The sequence below is a fragment of the Danio aesculapii genome, chromosome 6 (assembly GCF_903798145.1).
Source record: "Danio aesculapii chromosome 6, fDanAes4.1, whole genome shotgun sequence".
Lineage (NCBI taxonomy): Eukaryota > Metazoa > Chordata > Actinopteri > Cypriniformes > Danionidae > Danio > Danio aesculapii.
In genome coordinates, this window is record NC_079440.1 from 29955571 (window position 1) to 29974048 (window position 18478).

Consider the following 18478-nt stretch of genomic DNA (forward strand, 5'->3'; position numbering starts at 1 on the left):
TAAATTGTTCAGTTCGCCAAACTTTGTACTTAAGTAGATTATACTTAAATTGTTCACTTCACCAAACTGAGTACTAAAAAGCTGTTGGATGATGACCTTTTCCATAAGATAAGCATAACAAAAAAAAAAAAAAAAAAAAAAAAAAAAAAACTGGTCACTGATTTGGAGTAAAAAAAAACATTGAGTGCGTGGAAATATGTTGATCTACTTGAGGATTGAAATTGAGGAATGAAACTTCATAATGATGGTATCCAAACTGTCAAATCTTATTCAGACAGCATACCAATACATTTTCCAAACATTCCGTTATCTGGACAATAAGGAAGTCCTTAGGCTGAGCTTAAAACGCAAGGTTTCCCAACTAGGAGTTCACAATACAAACATTTTGAAGTAGCTCCAAGGAACCATGCCTCTACCACAACTAAATCTCTTCTTCGTTCACCCACTCACCTATTATACATTCCAGGTGTCTGACCTCTAGTGCCCTGTAGTTCCATTGGAACAGCATTTTTATTAAATAAATTTTAAACAAAAAATAAGTTGCCATTTACTCACATTATGATGAATAATTATACCTGAAGCCATTTGTTTTCTGATTTAAAAAAAGACCTTGTACTTAAAAGGTTGCACATATTAGAATTTTACAGTCAAGACTACATTTGTGAAAACGGCCTATTTTTTTCAAAGGATTAATTGTGATTTTGAGCTCACTACACTTGAAATCTTAAGTTTATGCATTTTTATGGTACATGAGTTAAATGAACTCATATTTTATAGTGATAGGACCAAAATGGCAAATTTTAAGTTATGTTCTGTCAACTTTACTTAATTGTTTAAGTAAAGACAACATTAGTGTATACAGTGTGTTATTGTTGTTCATTTATGTTTCTGCCTAAAAAACTGACATCTGAAAGCATTTCATTGTTACAGTCTGTAATCCCTGTATGTAATCCCTGAAAAAGCATTGATAAGTAGAAGAAAAGTGAGTGAGGGTAACATGAAAAAACATTAGCAGTAAGGATTTTACCTTTGTGTCATCAAAGACAAAGTCTTTGCTCTGAGTTTTGCCTTTCTCTGTCTCTACCACCAATACTAGTCTGTTGTGCATCTTCTGTGACTTCACCAACTGCAAGACTGCAAATAAGAATTTTGCATGTTCCAGTTATCAAATTATTTAAGGGGTTTCACACATTTACATGACTCTAAATTCTCTAGAACACTAGATTATGACTGGTTCAAAATTCACCAAATGGCCACTTTATTAGGTACACCTGCTTAGTTGCCCATTATTGCAAATGCATAACAAATGAGGACAATAGAAACACAGAAAGTTTTTTCTTTATTTTTGTGAGGAATAGAAAGTTCTGGTGAAGGGAAAAGATTGATGGTAAATGTTGATGAAAACAAGCTGTTTAAAGCCTAGTGGTTAAGTGTGCGCCAACTGAGGATAGTACTGAACTGCTCATGGTGACCTGAGTTCAATTCCCGGCTCGAGGTGCTTTGCCAATCCTTCCCCTTTCTCTGCCTCCCACAATTTCTTGTCTATACTGTCCTGTCTAATAAAATTTGAAAAAACCCTAAAACAACAATAATAATATTAAAGATGACCTTAATTTGCCTCACTTGCAAATACACTTGCAACTACAAGCTTCTGAAGGGCAAATAACTCTGATATTGTAAGTCTTGCTGACCTATTCCGGATCAGGTTTGATAGTGCTTGGCCTCCCATGAGAGCAATGCAATTGTCCAGTCTGGACAGAAGGATGTCCTGGTTGCTAGCAACAGAGCCAGGAAGATGAACACCGAAGATCTAGATGCCACCCTCTGTTTCTTAATACTGGTCCTTGCGTGGCACCCCACCACACACTGCACTTTTTTTTCTCATTTCACTTTAGACATTTGTTTTAATATGACCACATGTGCCCTGCAGAGTGGAATATATGGAATTTTCCACTATGATTTCATTCAAAAGTCATTCATGTGATATGTGATTTTATATTGTATTTATGTGCAGAGGTTTATTATTTCACACTTAACGCCATTTTAGTAAGGAGTCTTTGCAGGCAGTTCTGTTATACAAATCCATGAGTGAATGTTCTGAAGTGTAATAAACATTTCTCATGCTCAAGTAGTGAGCCACAAAGGAGAGGGAAGTAGGAAGCAGAGCCCACTTTGTAGGGACCTGCCAATTGGAACACAGTTCATGCATGGAACTCTTCTAAAATGCTGGCTATCTGAATCAAGTGTGAAAATAAAAGAGACATGCGAAAGATGCAGAGCAGTGGTGTATGAGACCAGGATTGAGAAACACTGCTGAGTGGCAGGTCTGTAGGTAAAAACGTCTGTGGAGAATGATATGATTGGTTCAAGCATGAAGAAAGGCAGCACTATACAAGTAACCACTCGCCATGCTGCAGCAATGGGATGATTGAGTCAGAATTTGGTGTAAACAACAAGGAAGAATGGACCTATCTGGTCTTGGATATGCTAGTGGTCTAATGATAAGAAGGACATTCTCATAGCACAAGTTGGGCCCCTTAGAATTAGCTGAGCATTAAATGTCATAATCTACCTGACTATTGTTGCTGACCATGTGCATTCCATTATGACCAAACGACAGTGTTCACATCTTGTGATGCCACTACCAGCATGACAATGTCACAAAGCATAAATCCTCTAAAACTACTTTCTTGAACTTGACAGTGAATTCACTTCACTCAACTGGACTCCACAGTCACCAAACCCATAGTCCAATACAGAAACTTTGATCTCATGAGAAATGGTTGGCTTGATTTTCCCAAGTAAGACATGTTCCAGAATCAACATATGTGTTGATCCTGGAACAACAATACATTCAGGCAATCAGATTTAACAGATACATTTACAGGTTATGTTTAGGCTCATAGATAGGCTGCTTCTAGATCCCTGTCATCCAACTGCTAACTAAATTAGCAGTGGTAGTGTTTAGTGGTAGGGTTAGGCAGGGGCGTTGCAAGACTTAAAGCTCTACTGGGGCACAGCTCCCCCTCCAAAAAATAAATAAATAGTAAATAAATAAATAGTATTATTGTTATTATACAATTATTATTCTAAATAAATAACAGAAATGAATCCTAAATGTATTTGGGACACAATCTAAAGACACAACTGGAATGATTCTAAGATAATTTAAGAAATCTTTTGCATAAATATAAATTTTATTACAATGAAATTCTATAGACAACTCTGTAGAATACAAGAAAGGATGTTAGAGGATGAACTGAGAATTATCAGTTGTGTGTTGTCTTAGACCTGACTCATGGCCGAGAATTAGGTTTATTAAGTCTTACCTTCCTAACTCATCATCCCTCCTATTTGCTTCATACAAAATATCACCATCATATTATTTAAATTTTGTTTTGTCGACTCATTGCGTGCCGACAACCTCCATATAAAACACTGTTACGCTGGCTATTTTTTCGGCATGCATGTTCACTACTGGGACTTACTGTACATGGGTAGCAGAGCAGCACGTCAGCGTCAAGCAGGAGCGGAGCGTGAGGCGCGCGGGTATGGGTTTTTTTTCTGCGCACATGCTCAGTTCGCTTTTTGATTACACTGCATTGCTTTCATCAGCGTTGGTTTGGTTGCACATAGAGAATAACGTCTTTATTCTGGGATTACCACTCTTAATGAATAAACTTGCATATAAAGTAAATCGTATCTCAAAGTATTTACTGGGGCACTGGCGATTTTGCCCCAGTAAATGGGGTCTAGCTGGGGTTAGGGATTAGGTATGAAATAATTTTTTGAATATGAATGATGTTCCTGGATCAACATTGATGGTAATCTTATTTGTCAAAATCTCACCCACCAAAAGATTCAGATCATGCATGTTCAGTCAACAAATCTGCAGAAATCATGTGATGCTATCATGTCAGTATTGGCCAGTACCTTACTGAATCAAAGACATTTTGAGGAAGTTCTGAAGGCAAACAGGTCTCTAACCCTGAACTAGCAAGGTGTACATAATAAAGTGTGTGGTGAAACCAGTTTTTTATGCAAATTCAGCAAAAAAGAAAATGGCAAGCCTTCAAAATGACGACTGCTTACCATCCTTTCAGGTTTATTTAGCAATAAAGACTAACCGACATGTCAATATTGATATATGTTGTCAAATTCAAATAAGTATGGTTATATCAGTGATAAAGTGGTTTGGCATACTTTTATTGTGCACAAAATATTTATCCTCAGGTCCATCTTTGGACTTCTTGAAGTAAACCTTGCCACCTTCCACGTCTACTTTGAGGTACATTTTGTTCGAAATACCAAGGGAGTCACTTTTTACCTGGTAACACAGAAAAGGACAGTAAAATGACATCAGTAAAATTTGAAGTGCATCATTTCTGACGTGGGTGTCCTAGTTTTTTTTAACAGTTACAAAGGTTCTCTTTGATGGCTGTGTACAGAGGTAACCAATTCAAACGTCATTGCATATCTCGCACATAGACAAACATGAGTCTCTCTTATTTGCCTGTGGTTTTGTAGAGCAGAACAGCAGCAGCAGAAACGTCTGTGCTTTCATTATTATGACATCATTACGAGGAGCAGGAAGGAAGTTACACTTTATGACTCAGTAATAATAATCATGCAACAAATTCTTTATCATAAATGCAATATAAACTAGAAATTGCATCAATCAGCATAATGATTTGCATCCAATGTTTCTTTTAATTATCTTTCTGCAGCCCAATCCCTCTTCCCTTTCAAGGGTGAATCAAGCATTAATTAGGGTGTGCTGTAATACAATGTAATGTAATGTGTATTTATATAGCACATTTATTGTGTATACACCCAAAGCGCTTCACAATCATGAGGGAGGGCTCTACACCACCACCAGTGTGCAGCATCCACTTAGACAGCAGCCAGTGCACTCACCACACACCAGCTATAGGTGGAGTGGAGAGACAGTGATAGAGCCAATTCAGTGAATGGCGATGATTGGGATGAGCCAATGGTAGGAATTTGGCCAGGACACAGAGGTTACACCCCTACTCTTTACGAGAAGTGCCATGTGATTTTTAAATGACCACAGAGAATTAGGACCTCGGTTTAAGGTCTCATCCGAAAGACGGCGCCGACTGACAGTATGGTGTCCCCTTCACTATACTGGGGCATTAGGACTCGCACAGACCACAGGTTAAGCATCACCTGCTGGCCTCACTCACACCACTTCCAATCTTTAGGGTGGGTCAACATCCTCCCCCCTGCCCCCTGTAATTTTCACCATAGTAAAACCTAGTGTGTAGAAATTTAGTTGGTAAATTACAAAGATTTATAATGGCAATTAATTAGCATTTTTGGACATCAATGTGATCTTTAAATTAGTCATGAAATGATTCTTGTTCTAAAGATGCCTGACATGTATTTTAAATATGCCTGTATTTTTTAGAGAATAGATGTCAGCTAAATTGTATTTCAGTGTAACAAGAGTATATATATATATAAACATATACATTGTACATGTTGTTACAATGAATTACATTTTAGCAGACATCTTGTTTTGGTAACACTTTATTTTGATGGTCCATTTGAGTATTATTAGACTGTCTGCTTAATAGCTGTTGATACTGCTCCTTCAGCAGACATTTAACTAACTATAAGAAACTTTGCAAGTACATGTCAACTTACACTAACCCTAACCTCAACCCTAACCCCAACCTAACAGTCTGCTTATAATCTAATGAGAATTAATTGGCATGTATATTTAACAAACAGACCATCAAAATAAAGTGACACTTTTATAAATAAATAAATAAATGAAACAAAAAAATTCACATTCAGGAAAATGCATATTTTTTTTCTGTTTATATGTACCCATATATAAAATAAATGTATATAGTATAAAATGTCTTACTTCAAACGTCACAGGAGGAATAAGTGAATTTCTGTGGCCTCCATCATATCCCGAAAATTCGAACACAGCATTCTTGGTCTGAAAAATGTATTAAATTAAGATTAATTCACTATAAAGTTTTCAAAAGCAGTTTCATCCATAAAGAATGACTAGTGATACCTTGTCTTCTATTGATTGTATAAGCTTAGTCAGTTGCTCCAGTCTGAAAGCCACGGATGGATTTGCATCAGCAGAGAGCTAGAAAAGATATAAAATAAACAGATGTGTAATTTTAGAATTTTCTTAGTTTTTTCTTATTTGAAATACCACAACAGACCATGTCTTTTCTCATTTCTTGTCTGTAGGGGAAATGACGAGTATTGCAACACTTTTTTTGGTTCAAACATCTGTAACCTAGTGGTTAATTGTGCAATGTGTCTCAAATATTCATGTGCTTGAAAAAACAATCTGCAATTTAACCCTAAATTGTACATATATACATATATACATATATATATATATATATATATATATACACTGCTGTTACAATCAAGTCATTCTGACACAAATATTTGATATTATTGATTGAATGATTGATTGGATTTTATTTAACAGACTACGTTGCATTTTCTTATGTTTTATTCAAAAATAATTATCATCTTATACACTTCTATAAATTAACCTTAACCTTAATAAACCTTATTCTTTACACAGAGATTTCAGTGAACATTTAATTTGTGTTTACTGACCTGAGTTCTTAACCTCCCAGCTCCAGGAGACAGTGGTTGATCCAAAACTTTCTGAAGTGCCTCAAAACTCGGAAGTGTTCGAGCAATTTCACTAGTAGAAATTAAGAATGTCAGTTGTTGTCCATAACATATGCACAATGGATGATGCAGTGTCAAATCCAGAATAAGTGCATCCAGGTTTTTTAACCGTACCTGTTTAGGTTTTTGCAGATGCTCTGTGTGAGCTTTTTAAAGTGAGGGAGAGTCAGGTTCCCATTCTGGACCTGTTCTGCATCTAGGCAAACAGATGCTCGGAAATAATCCTGGATGGATTTCTGATGGTCTTCTGGTAGACTAGATGTCAAACAACAGAAGTATTACTTTACTAGATCTCAACTGGAAAATGTGCCTCTAACAACATTTTCCAAAAACTCTAAAAGATGTGCACGTGTAATTCAGTTTTCTGCTGAAAAGAAGCAGCAGGACACCAACAAAAAAGATTATGGAGATGGTTTGGAATGTTTCTTTAGGCAGTAAAGCCCATTCACACCAAGGACAAAAACTAGAAAGATAAGATTGTTCTAAAAGACCCAACTATAATGATAAATAGAGAAATTATATATTTGGGATCACTTTTTTTCCAGATCATAAACACTTACAGCCTGTCAGAAGCCATTAAAATATAAAGAGATTCTGCAATTTAAAGCAACAGACAACTCTGTAAAGAAGCTGTTTTCAAAGATTATTTAAAGATAATGATGATCTTAAAAAAAGCAATTTATTGTACCATGTGAAAGAATGCCAAATACGGAAGTATTTCCAGACATTGAGGTATTTTTAATTGAATTGAGTGTAAAAATAAAAGTATCTCTGGTATCTGCTGCTAGTTTCAGTGTCTAAATTAGTCACTAAATTAGTTTGATTCAATTGATACATTAAAAAAAAGATTTCCTGCTTATGCCCAAATGAAAGCTGAATGAAAAGCATACATTAATACATTAATTAATTGATTTTTATTGTTCGTGAGTGTGAACGCAAATATATTTAGCAATATATTTACAGTTATAGTTGTGCTTCGAGTGAACAGGCCTTTACATTCACTGTTTGTTGCCATGACGTCTGAAGCTGAAACAAGGTTAGTTTAGGTAATATTTTATTTTCAAATGCCATAAATTATAGATTTTTAAAAATCAGCACCACTTTGATTTCAAAGCTTCTACAATAAACCTTTAAAGCAACAATTAAATGTCTTAAATGCATGATTTTTGGTACAAATATGTGATTTGCTTCATAATTGTGTGTGTGTGTGTGTGTGTGTGTGTGTCTGTCTGTCTATATATATATATATATATATATATATATATATATATATATATATATATATATATATATATATACACACACACACACAAGAAAAACTCCAATTGAAAAAAAAAAAAAATTCAATAAAATACAATAAATAAACTTTTCAAATGACTTTTCAAATTAAATGAAAGAGAAATTTACTTTAGCATTGGTCATATAATCATTCCACAATATTTCCAAAAGATTTTAGAAATTTGGCTTTTTTTTTGCTTAGTGTTGCTAAGGCAAGTAATAAATATTATATTAGTGTCACGATCACCAGCGATCTAACCTTCATAGATCACTGGAGAACATTCACATTTATATGGATTACAATCCTGTCTCAATATGAACTATAAGTCCTGTCATGCAACACACACAAACACACCTGCTCCAAGTCTCTAGATTACACTTATACGGCTCACTTTGAGACACTCGCAGCTTAGTCTTGTAATACTGTCACTGTGAACATTATGACGCCCTTGCCTTGCCTTTCTGTGTTAGACCTTTGCTTTGTTGTTTTGTTAAAGAGCCCATATTATACATGAAATAGGGTCATATTTAGGTTGTAAGGGTCTCCAACAACAGTCTAATATGCATGCAAGGTCATAAAACACTTTTATGGTCTTATAATCTGCATTTATTTTTACCTAATTATCCCAATGACTCCCATATGAATCGTTCAGCGATTCATTTGTTCCCAACCCCCTCCTCAGCGCGAAGCTAATCTGCGCTGATTGGACCGATGACAGCCTGTTGCGATTGGTCGACAGTGACAGGCTTCAGCACGAGACAGAGTGAAATGCCCAGCTGGTAATCAACTATATAAAAGTAGTCACAGTGCACACGCGCTTCATAGTGTAAGGCTTTTTTCACACACACACACAACCCTCCTCAGAAGAACTGGGGAGATCGACGCGAGTCTCCTAGACTCTCCCTCTCCCTCTCTCTCTCTCTCACACACACACACACACACAACGCTCCTCAGAAGAACTAGGGAAAGCGACGCGAGTCTCTCTCTCTCTCTCTCTCTCTCTCTCTCACACACACACACACACACACACACACAGACACACACACACACACACACACACACACACACACACACACACACACAACGCTCCTCAGAAAAACTAGGGAAAGCGACGCGAGTCTCTCTCTCTCTCTCTCTCTCTCTCTCTCTCTCTCTCTCTCTCTCTCACACACACACACACACACACACACACACACACACACACAACGCTCCTCAGAAGAACTAGGGAAAGCGACGCGAGTATCCTGTCTCCTAGCCCCTAGGCGTCACAAACTCGACCTGTTCTTTTTCTCTCTCTCTCTCTACTAAAGAGTAACCGCGTGTACTGTACCATGTTAACAAGTAACAAAACACAATAAATACATAATTTGCAAGTTAAACGAGGCAACAATTTTAATCGCACTTACTTACACTAGTGAATAAACCTCAACCACTGACTCTTCACAGTTCACAACTCATCTTTGGGTAGAGACTGTCAATATTATCTATCTGAGCACAGCGTGACTTCATTCGACCGGCGGCGTCTGTGTGTGTGTGTCTAGTGTTTTTTCTGTGTTAGTGGGCGGGGCCGCAGGTTTCAAATCTCCCTGGTTTGCGCGCGTAACTACTGGCGAGGCTTGTGTTTCGTGGCTGCGTCATCACGAAACACCTAATGACTCGTTATCAAGACGACTCGTTTGAAGCACTATGAGTCGACTCTTTTATAGATGAATCAATAGTTTTAAACACTGTACACTTACAGATTTAAGCCTTAGCTGGATATTTCACTTCACTTAGAGCTGTGTTACACACTACATGGAAGGGCATTTTCAAAAACCCATAATATGGGCTCTTTAATTTACGTTGTCTGCTGCCTGCCTTATGACCATTTGCCTGTGTATTTGACTGGATTTCCTATGTACATCTGTTTGCCCCTGTGTTGACCATTGCTTGCTTGACCATTCTGCTAAATAAACCTGCGTTTGGATCCGCACCCCTTTGTCAGCGTCCGTTTCACATTACAATTAGCCTTATAATATTACATACTTTTAGGTGGAGCATTGGACAAACCATTAAAAAAGTGACACCAAATGTTAAAGAAGCTATTTAATATAGTTTTTGGGAAAAAATCACATCAGGCACATGAATATGATGAACATAAAATGTACTGAATAAAGATGTCTTTATACTTGGATATGTCGATTTGCTGCAAGCGCTGGAAGTAGGTGTCTGAGATGGAGGGACGTGTAGGTTCTGTCCCCCTATCAGTCCCTCTGGGTGGGTCACTGTGACTCTCCTTACTGTCATTACTGAAGATATTCCTGGGTGGCAGCTGAGGTGGCAAACTAAGAGGCTCTGAGGAAACACAGATTTGACCATAGTGTGCTTTGAAGGAAGCAAATAATTCACACACACATTACCGGTCAAACGTTTGGGGTCAGTAGGATTTTAAATGTTTTAAAATAAGCTTATCCTGCTCACCAAGGCTGCATTTATTTCATCAAAAATACAGTACAAATTAAAAAATTTTTCATTGTTATTGCACTATAAAATAACATGTTTAAAAGTAGTTTATAACTTTATTTAATTATTTATTCCAGTGATTTTAATAATGAATTTTCAGCTTCATTACTCCAGTCTTCAGAGTCACATGATCCTTCAGAAATCACTCTAATATTAATTATTATTATTGTTGTTGTTGTTATTATTAATGGTAATAGTAATAAAAGCAATAATGAGTGGAGTAATAATTTCATCTGAAAAATTTAAAATGTTACTAAATATTTAACACATTTTTACATTTAATTAATGCTGCCTTAATGAACAGAATAATTTTCTTAAAAAAAAACTGACCCCAAACTTTTGACTGGTAGTATACAGTTGAAGTCAGAACTGTTAGCTCCCTGTTTATTTTTTCCCCAATTTCTGTTTAATGGAGAGAAGATTTCTAAACATAATAGTTTTAATAACTAATTTCTAATTACGGATTTATTTTATCTTTGCCATGATGACAATAAATAATACTTTACTAGATATTTTTCAAGACACTTATACAGCTCAAAGTGACATTTAAAGGCTTAACTAGGTTAATTAGGGTAATTAGGCTGATTAGGGTAATTAGGCAAGTTACTGTATAACGATGGTTTGTTCTGTAGACTATCGAAACAAAATATAGCTTAAAGGGGCTAATAAATTTGACCTTAAAATGGTTTTTAAAAAATTAAAAACTGCTTTTATTCTAGCCAAAATAAAACAAATAAGACTTTCTCCAGAAGAAAAAATATTATCAGACATACTGTGAAAATTTTCTTGCTCTGTTTAACATCATTTTGGAAAATATTTAAAAAAGAGAAAATAATTCAAAGGGGGGCTAATAATTCTGACTTCAACTGTATATACACATATCATACCTTTGTTACACAGACAGGAACACAACCATATCCAGGTGGTAATAATCAATGCTCATCACAAACAACTTTTTCCAGGAGCAGAGAAAATTACTAATATTTAGAAGGTGCTCAGTATCTTTTACACAATTACCAAACATCATCATAACTAAAAAAAAACATTAGTACATTAGAACATTAGTAATGTCAACAAAAACGCATAAAAATGGAAGTGTCAGTCAGGGAATTCCTGAAAAAGTCAATTTAGGGTTTTTAACATGGACCATGTACCATAAAACCAGTCTTAAGTTGCATGAGCATACATAATATAATATAATTTTTATAATTTATTAATTATTTTATGCCAAATAAGCAAATACACTACCTGTCAAAAGTTTGGGGTTAGTAGGAATTTTAAATGTTTTAAAATAAGCTTATCCTGCTCACCAAGGCTTAATTTATTTAATCAAAAATACAGTATAAATAGTAAAATTGTGAAATTTTATTGTATTATAAAATAACTGTTCAAATGTAGTTTATAATTTAATTATTTATTCCAGTGATTTTAAAGATTAATTTTCCGTTTCATTACTCCAGTCTTCAGAAATCACTCTATCATTAATAATTATTGTTACTATTATTAATATTATTATTATTAATGGTAATAGTAACAAAAGCAACAATGGCTGGACTAATAATTTTATTTGAAACTACAAACAATAAGTAATAAATAAATAAGTATTTAACTATATAACTTTTTTTTTTTTTAAGATTTAATAAATGCTGCCTTGAGTAACAGAATAATTTTCTTTAAAAAAAAATGAAAAAAAAAAAAAAAACGACCCCAAACTTTTGACCGGTAGTGTATATATATTTATAAAAAAAATTGATTTTTTTCTTCGTAATGTGCACTGTTAAGCATTTCATTCAGACAAATTTAATGACTATTTTCTCAGTATTTAGATTTTTTTGAATCCTCAGATTCCAGATGTTCAAATAGTTTCTTGGTCAATTACTCTCCTATCCTATATCAACAGAAAGTGTATAAATTCAGAATTTCCAAAAATTGATGCTTATGACCGGTCCAGGATCACATACAATAAAACATAGTAATAAACTTTAATTTCAATAAAATTGAGCCAAAAAATATTTTCTCTTGTGGCCTTGGACTGTTCAAATGTACCTGGTTCCTCCTCTGGCGGCTCCTCCTCCTTCTGCACTGCATACTGAAGATGTGTGATCAGACCCATGTTCTCCTTATAATACGCCTCCACCAGGTCTGGCAGAGCAGAAAAGAACCGAATAGGCACTCCTTCTGATGCCTACAAAGCAAACATAAAAAAGATCATCAATTCTAAAAATTAAACAAAATTCAAAATCCTTATTTGCCTACAACACTTCCCGTAAAATACCGCTCTTTGTAGCTCTTCCATAGTCAGAAACAAATAACAGCACATTGTCTTTCTTTATTTTGCATGCTTTGCTTTAAACAGAGCTGAGTCTGTGCTAAAGTATTAGAAACCAGTGTTTTCAAAGGACTTTGGAGTGTAAGCTCTCAGTCACCTGATCTGACTTAAAGCAGGTCCTAATGCTCAACAAATGTTTTGACCCAATTATTTGCAATCCTATACAAAGTCAGAACTAATACCAACCAACATAATCTAATGATTGTTATTTCATGCAGAAAAGTGCACTGTGTTAGGAGTGATTCAGCACAGATACAGTATAATACATACTTTGTCCTCTGTTCACTAACTTTTTTTCAGATCAAACAGTAACTCTTTACAAAAGGTCCCATTAGTTAACATTAACACATTAGATAAAGTTAATCAACAATGAGGAATTAATTGGTCACACCATGTATAAGCTACATCTAACATTAATTATTAAACACTGATTTTCAATGTTAATTTTCAGTCAACTGCGTGATTCTGTTAACAAATAGTTATTTTCCCAGAAAGTCACAGCTAAAGTAGTTTCAGGGAAGTGTTGAGCACATTACATTACTTTCTAAAGATCATGAAATGATCCTTACAGTCAGCTCAAAACAGCAAAAGAACCAAAACTCATAAACACAATGACTGACCAGATAAACAAATGAAAGAATAAGATAGAAATGACCAGTTATTTCCATGTTTTGTTTTAGAAAACACAGCTGAATAGTACAGACCTATGGTGAAAAATCTACTTTTCAAGCTGTTTGGACAGACATATGTGCATGTATGGTTTATAGACCGTCATATTGGGGTGATATAAACACACCCAGTCCTTTTTTTTTTCAATTTAGCAACATAAAAACGGTGGACCAATTGGAGCTGTTTTCAGATTGACAGCAACTTTACGTAGGAGTGCAGTCCCCCTGCCCACCGAATTGATTGACAGCTGCGTGTATTAACATGTCCCGGTAGTCACGTGTATAATCATATCAGCAAGAGAGGACGAGTGCAAAACAACCGGGAATAAAAGCTCTGTTCAGTTTGCTAGGATCATCAATCATCATCAAATGTGATCAAGAGTGAGTTTCACATGTTTAAAATGTTTTAAAACAGAACATGTGTGTAATGAATTACAGCGATTTAGCTTAGCTTTACTTCATCAGCACAGCCGCATCTCAGAACAATTATAAAAGAAGACGCTTCAATCCCGGTTTGTGGACGTTAAATCAGGTTTATTTCGTACATTAACATAACAGATATTCACACAGCAGTGGAGATTAACCTGTATCCTGTCACATATGCGTGCAAAAAGAGTGCAAAGCTAAACGGCGCTCTGTCTGTCTGTCTGTCTTTGTGTGTCTGTGTGTGTGTGCGCGCGTGAACTTTGTGTGTCTCATCGATGCAACTGCACAACAAACACTAATTGGTAAAGTTCTTAATGTAGTATTTCTCACAAACGCTACTTGAGATCTGCTTCCTTTAAGTCTGTATGTTGTCTAACACAGCCGAGGGAGCAGATTAAAGCATGCAGAAAAGCATGTAAAAACAGTCGGCGGGGAGGACTAGCCTTAAAGGAGCAGTACACCAGTGCATTCTATGGACAAAACCTACGAGCAAATTTCTTAAAAAATAACAAACCCAAAATTGTGTCACTGCCAGTCTTTTTCAATGCCAATGACTTGCCAGTCATTTTTACTTAACAGACACCGCTTACATGTTAGTAATGTAGTAGTATATATTGCAGTTAACAAGATTGCTCATTTTCATTGACATTTTTATTGATTGAACAAATGTTAACACTTCAATATGTGCTCTCTGCCGCAGTGCTTGCCATCATCGCGGCGGTAGTTAATGTATCAGCAGCTTTTGACTGCTGGGTGCTGCTTTTACCATAGACTTCACCAGCTAAAACATCAACACGCAATTTTCAGTTTTGCCTTTTCACAATACTAGATAGGACGGTACTGTATGTGTACCTTATGCAAAGGTACTGTATGTGATGTGATGTGTTCAATTAAAATATAGTTTTGTTTGGCTGTTTTGGTTTCCTTAGTAATAAACATGCTTTTACACTATCCTGTACGTTTTAGAAAAGATCTCTATAATACATGGTAAGTATAGCCCTAGGCTGCAAAAAATAAGCAAATATAAGAATCAAGTTCTTTAGCCTTTAGAGTGCCCTATTAAATAGCATTAGGGGAAAAAGTACGTTCGATTTCTAAATCCTTTAGTTTTTTTAGAATAAAAAAATCTCAAATGATGCAAACATAAATAAATTAAACAAAGATTGTAATGGCATTCGTTAAAACAACACAGGACAAGATGTGTTTAATGAAAGCTAATCAACTCTTGTTAACTAGTTTAATTCAAGGCATAATTCACACAAGCATTAAATTCTGTGTGATATACAGAATGTCATATACTCACAGTCCACTTCTTCCAAATCTTGTTTTTAAAAAAGCTGGAAACTGGTAGATATTGACTTCCATAGTATTATTATCTAATAGTTCCCAACATTATTTATATTAAGTATTTTTGTGTTCAACAGAATCAAATTATAAAGGTTTGGATCCACTTGAGGGTGAGTAAATGTTCATTAGTTAAAAGTATAGTTCATACAAAAATGAAAATTCTGTCATTATTTACTCACCCTTGACTTGTTTTAAACTAGTGTTTGAGTTATTGAGTTATTTCAGGTACAATGAGGATGGAAACTAGCAACCATTAGCAGCCATAGTAGGAAAAACAACACTCCAAAAAAATATTTTGCTGTTTGTTCAAACTACTTGTTTAAAATAAGCTGAATCAACACAATTTCTTTGAGTTTTTTTCTTGAGGGGGGGGGGGGGGGGGGGGGCACTTATTTGTTTTATTTTCAATCCACTTAAATTTGGAAAAACGATTAAGTTAACTTAATCGATTTATGTTAGGACACATGAATTGTGTGGAACCCAGCTGTTTTTACAGTGAATGGATGCCCCTGCTTTCTGGTTTCCAACATTATTCAATATATCTTCTTTTGCCTTCAACAGAACAAGAACTGGTTTGTCAAGTCAAGTGTGAGTAAATGATGACAGGATTATAATTTTTAAGCGAGCTGTCTTTTTAACAAATGGAACTTTAATGTAAATCGAAATCAATCAAATGCATAGCCTTAAATGATAAATAATCAAAACATTTTGCAATAAAAAATATAAATAAAAAGGATTTTAGCATACTGAAAATTCATCTTAACGAAAACCGGCCATCTTAGCATGACAAGTTACAAGATGTCGGACTGATTACCGCCTAAAAGCTCAATCTTATCTAAGCATAAAAACCTCCCACATTATGGTCAGCAAAAACTGTATTTATCAAATCGAATTCAATTACTTTTTTTGAAAGTTTCCATCCAAGGCGGGGTGCAAGAGGAACCCTGTGGCTTGCTCAACACCCACGCTGGTGGATTATTTAAAACTGAGCCTGTGCTGCAACGCAGGCTTGAAAGAGGAAGAAGTGTTGTAGAGAGACATTGAAGGGCATTGTACAACTCGATTCTTTCGACCCGTCCCTTGAGTGCAGGTTACTTCAAAACGTAACGCCAAGAGAGAACAATGCAAATTACAGTAAAAGGTCACATTTTGTTTAGCGTTATTTCATTTGTCACGAGTTTTGTATATCTCGAACAAAACCACCAATTGGTTTTGCAGCTGCAATGTCACGCTGGCAGACCAATGCTCGCTTTAATGCACAGGACATAATAGATAGTAGTTTGACAGACAAGACGCCCACACAACGGTCTTGGGCAGCCTTGAGCAGCTGAAGAACCAACTGTCACAAGGTCACGCATTCAATACCAAGCACAAGATAGTAAATGGCTTGTAAGATGCCAGATGTTCTGTGCAAGTAGTCCAAAAGATGCAGTGTTTTTGTCAAGTGACTATATTAGCAGATGACTGGGTTTATTGAATAGTTATTTTTTCACTTGACCACCATTTCAGTGCAATCAGGAATTTAAAGATGTAGACAGATTCACATGATTAAAAATGTGATAATACTCACAGTGCAGCAAAAACGTACATTATTAAACAACAAATAATAAAATATCAAACCAAGCTGCATTTACTTCAATGAAATATAAACAAGCAAATATAAAATTAGCACATGGTTATGATGGATTACATATCCTCAAACAATACTTTTAAGGAGATGCAATCCATCATAACCATATGCTGATTGTATTTAGGCTGTAATAATGTACTTATTTATATCAACAATGAACAGGAGATGTAGTACAGTATTTGTAATCTGTTTTTCATCTTTGCATGAAAATAAAGTTGTTAATTGTTAGTTCATCTTTACTCACAATGCATTAGCTAATGTTAACTAATATTTAAATAAGCAGACATTTAGATTTTTAATAATGTATTAGGTCGTTTTGAACTGTGATTAATAAATGCTGTATTAGCAGTGTTCATTCTTATTTCATGTTAGTAAATACATTAAATAACAGACCATTATTTCAAAGCATTACCATTTAATGCATCATCTAAAGCCATAAAAAACAAGCGTGAAGTGCAAACGTTTTCAAGACTGATCTTCCTCAGTGCATAATTTATTGGTGCACACTCGCACCAATTAAATCATCAAATATTACCATCAGAATATGTAGGCAGGCACGATACCATACCAATTTTATGTCAGTGAAAAATATGCTTTTTTCTAAAACTGATTCTACATACACACTGTACAAAAAAGAATTAAAAACAATTACTCATTCACACCAAAGGGATATGAGGATCTCACATCTTAAATCTATTTAAATCCACTGTGTGGAAATCGAAGCTGTGGTATATGTTCTTTTTTCATAAAGTCTAAGACTACCAAATGGTTGACCATGTGTTTACTGTTTTAAATAATGACTGTTAAAGTCATTTAAAAAAATGACTGTTTTAAATAATGGTTTACACACACAGCATTGTTGGTTTACAAAAAAAAAAAAAAAAAAAAAAACATAATCCTGTTGCACTACTACACTTGATTTTGGTTTTATTGCAAAAAAACAAACAAGAAACATGTTAAATGAGACTCTGAAATATTTTATGGCATACTTCAAAAAGAAGGTGATTTAGTATACAATAATGTTTTATTTTTAATATATTTTTAAATAAATATATTTTCTGATTTTTCATATGTGTTATGTCCAGTACTTTTACCATATCAACCATTTGGTAGAGGCTGATATTTCAGAAATTATGGGATGTGTTGGAAAAAAATGCATTGAGTGTGTTAACTAGTGTCATTAGGAGTTAAGAAATGCAATCCAAACCTTTTTTCCTTGGTGGGATAGTTAAAGGGTTAATAATAGGCTATCAGAGATTTCAAGGCCTTTTTCTTAGCGTAGCTCATATGTTCAATAACAAACATTAGGATCAGTCTGCTAGTTGTCCCACATCTTTCTTTTAATGCACACAAGTTATTATAATAATAAATTAATAATATTAATGAATGCACATGTGTTATATTCGATCGGTCATGCAACTGGATATTTACTGAATGTGACACGATGAAACAAAATGAAGAGTTTAGATGCAAAAACCTCTAAATGCCGTCTGAAATTTCCATCGATTTTTATCAGCTTCTTTGGTTTATGTTATGTTATTTCACTTTAAAGAAAACAAAACTGTTTTATTGTTTGCCATAAAAGTGATATTACT

At 34.9% G+C, this 18478-nt stretch overlaps 1 protein-coding gene across 1 annotated transcript in view; it reads right to left on the reverse strand.

The window, feature by feature from the left end:
- Nucleotides 1-18478, reverse strand: part of inpp5d (inositol polyphosphate-5-phosphatase D) — a 50950-nt gene that overhangs the window by 28585 nt on the left and 3887 nt on the right. The window contains exons 3-10 of the mRNA XM_056459926.1: nt 12530-12668; nt 10150-10315; nt 6817-6957; nt 6625-6715; nt 6056-6133; nt 5897-5974; nt 4204-4327; nt 1028-1134 (exon numbers count right to left, since the gene is read on the reverse strand). Of these exons, the coding sequence (XP_056315901.1) occupies nt 1028-1134; nt 4204-4327; nt 5897-5974; nt 6056-6133; nt 6625-6715; nt 6817-6957; nt 10150-10315; nt 12530-12668 (924 nt within the window). The remainder of the gene's footprint in view (nt 1-1027; nt 1135-4203; nt 4328-5896; nt 5975-6055; nt 6134-6624; nt 6716-6816; nt 6958-10149; nt 10316-12529; nt 12669-18478) is intronic.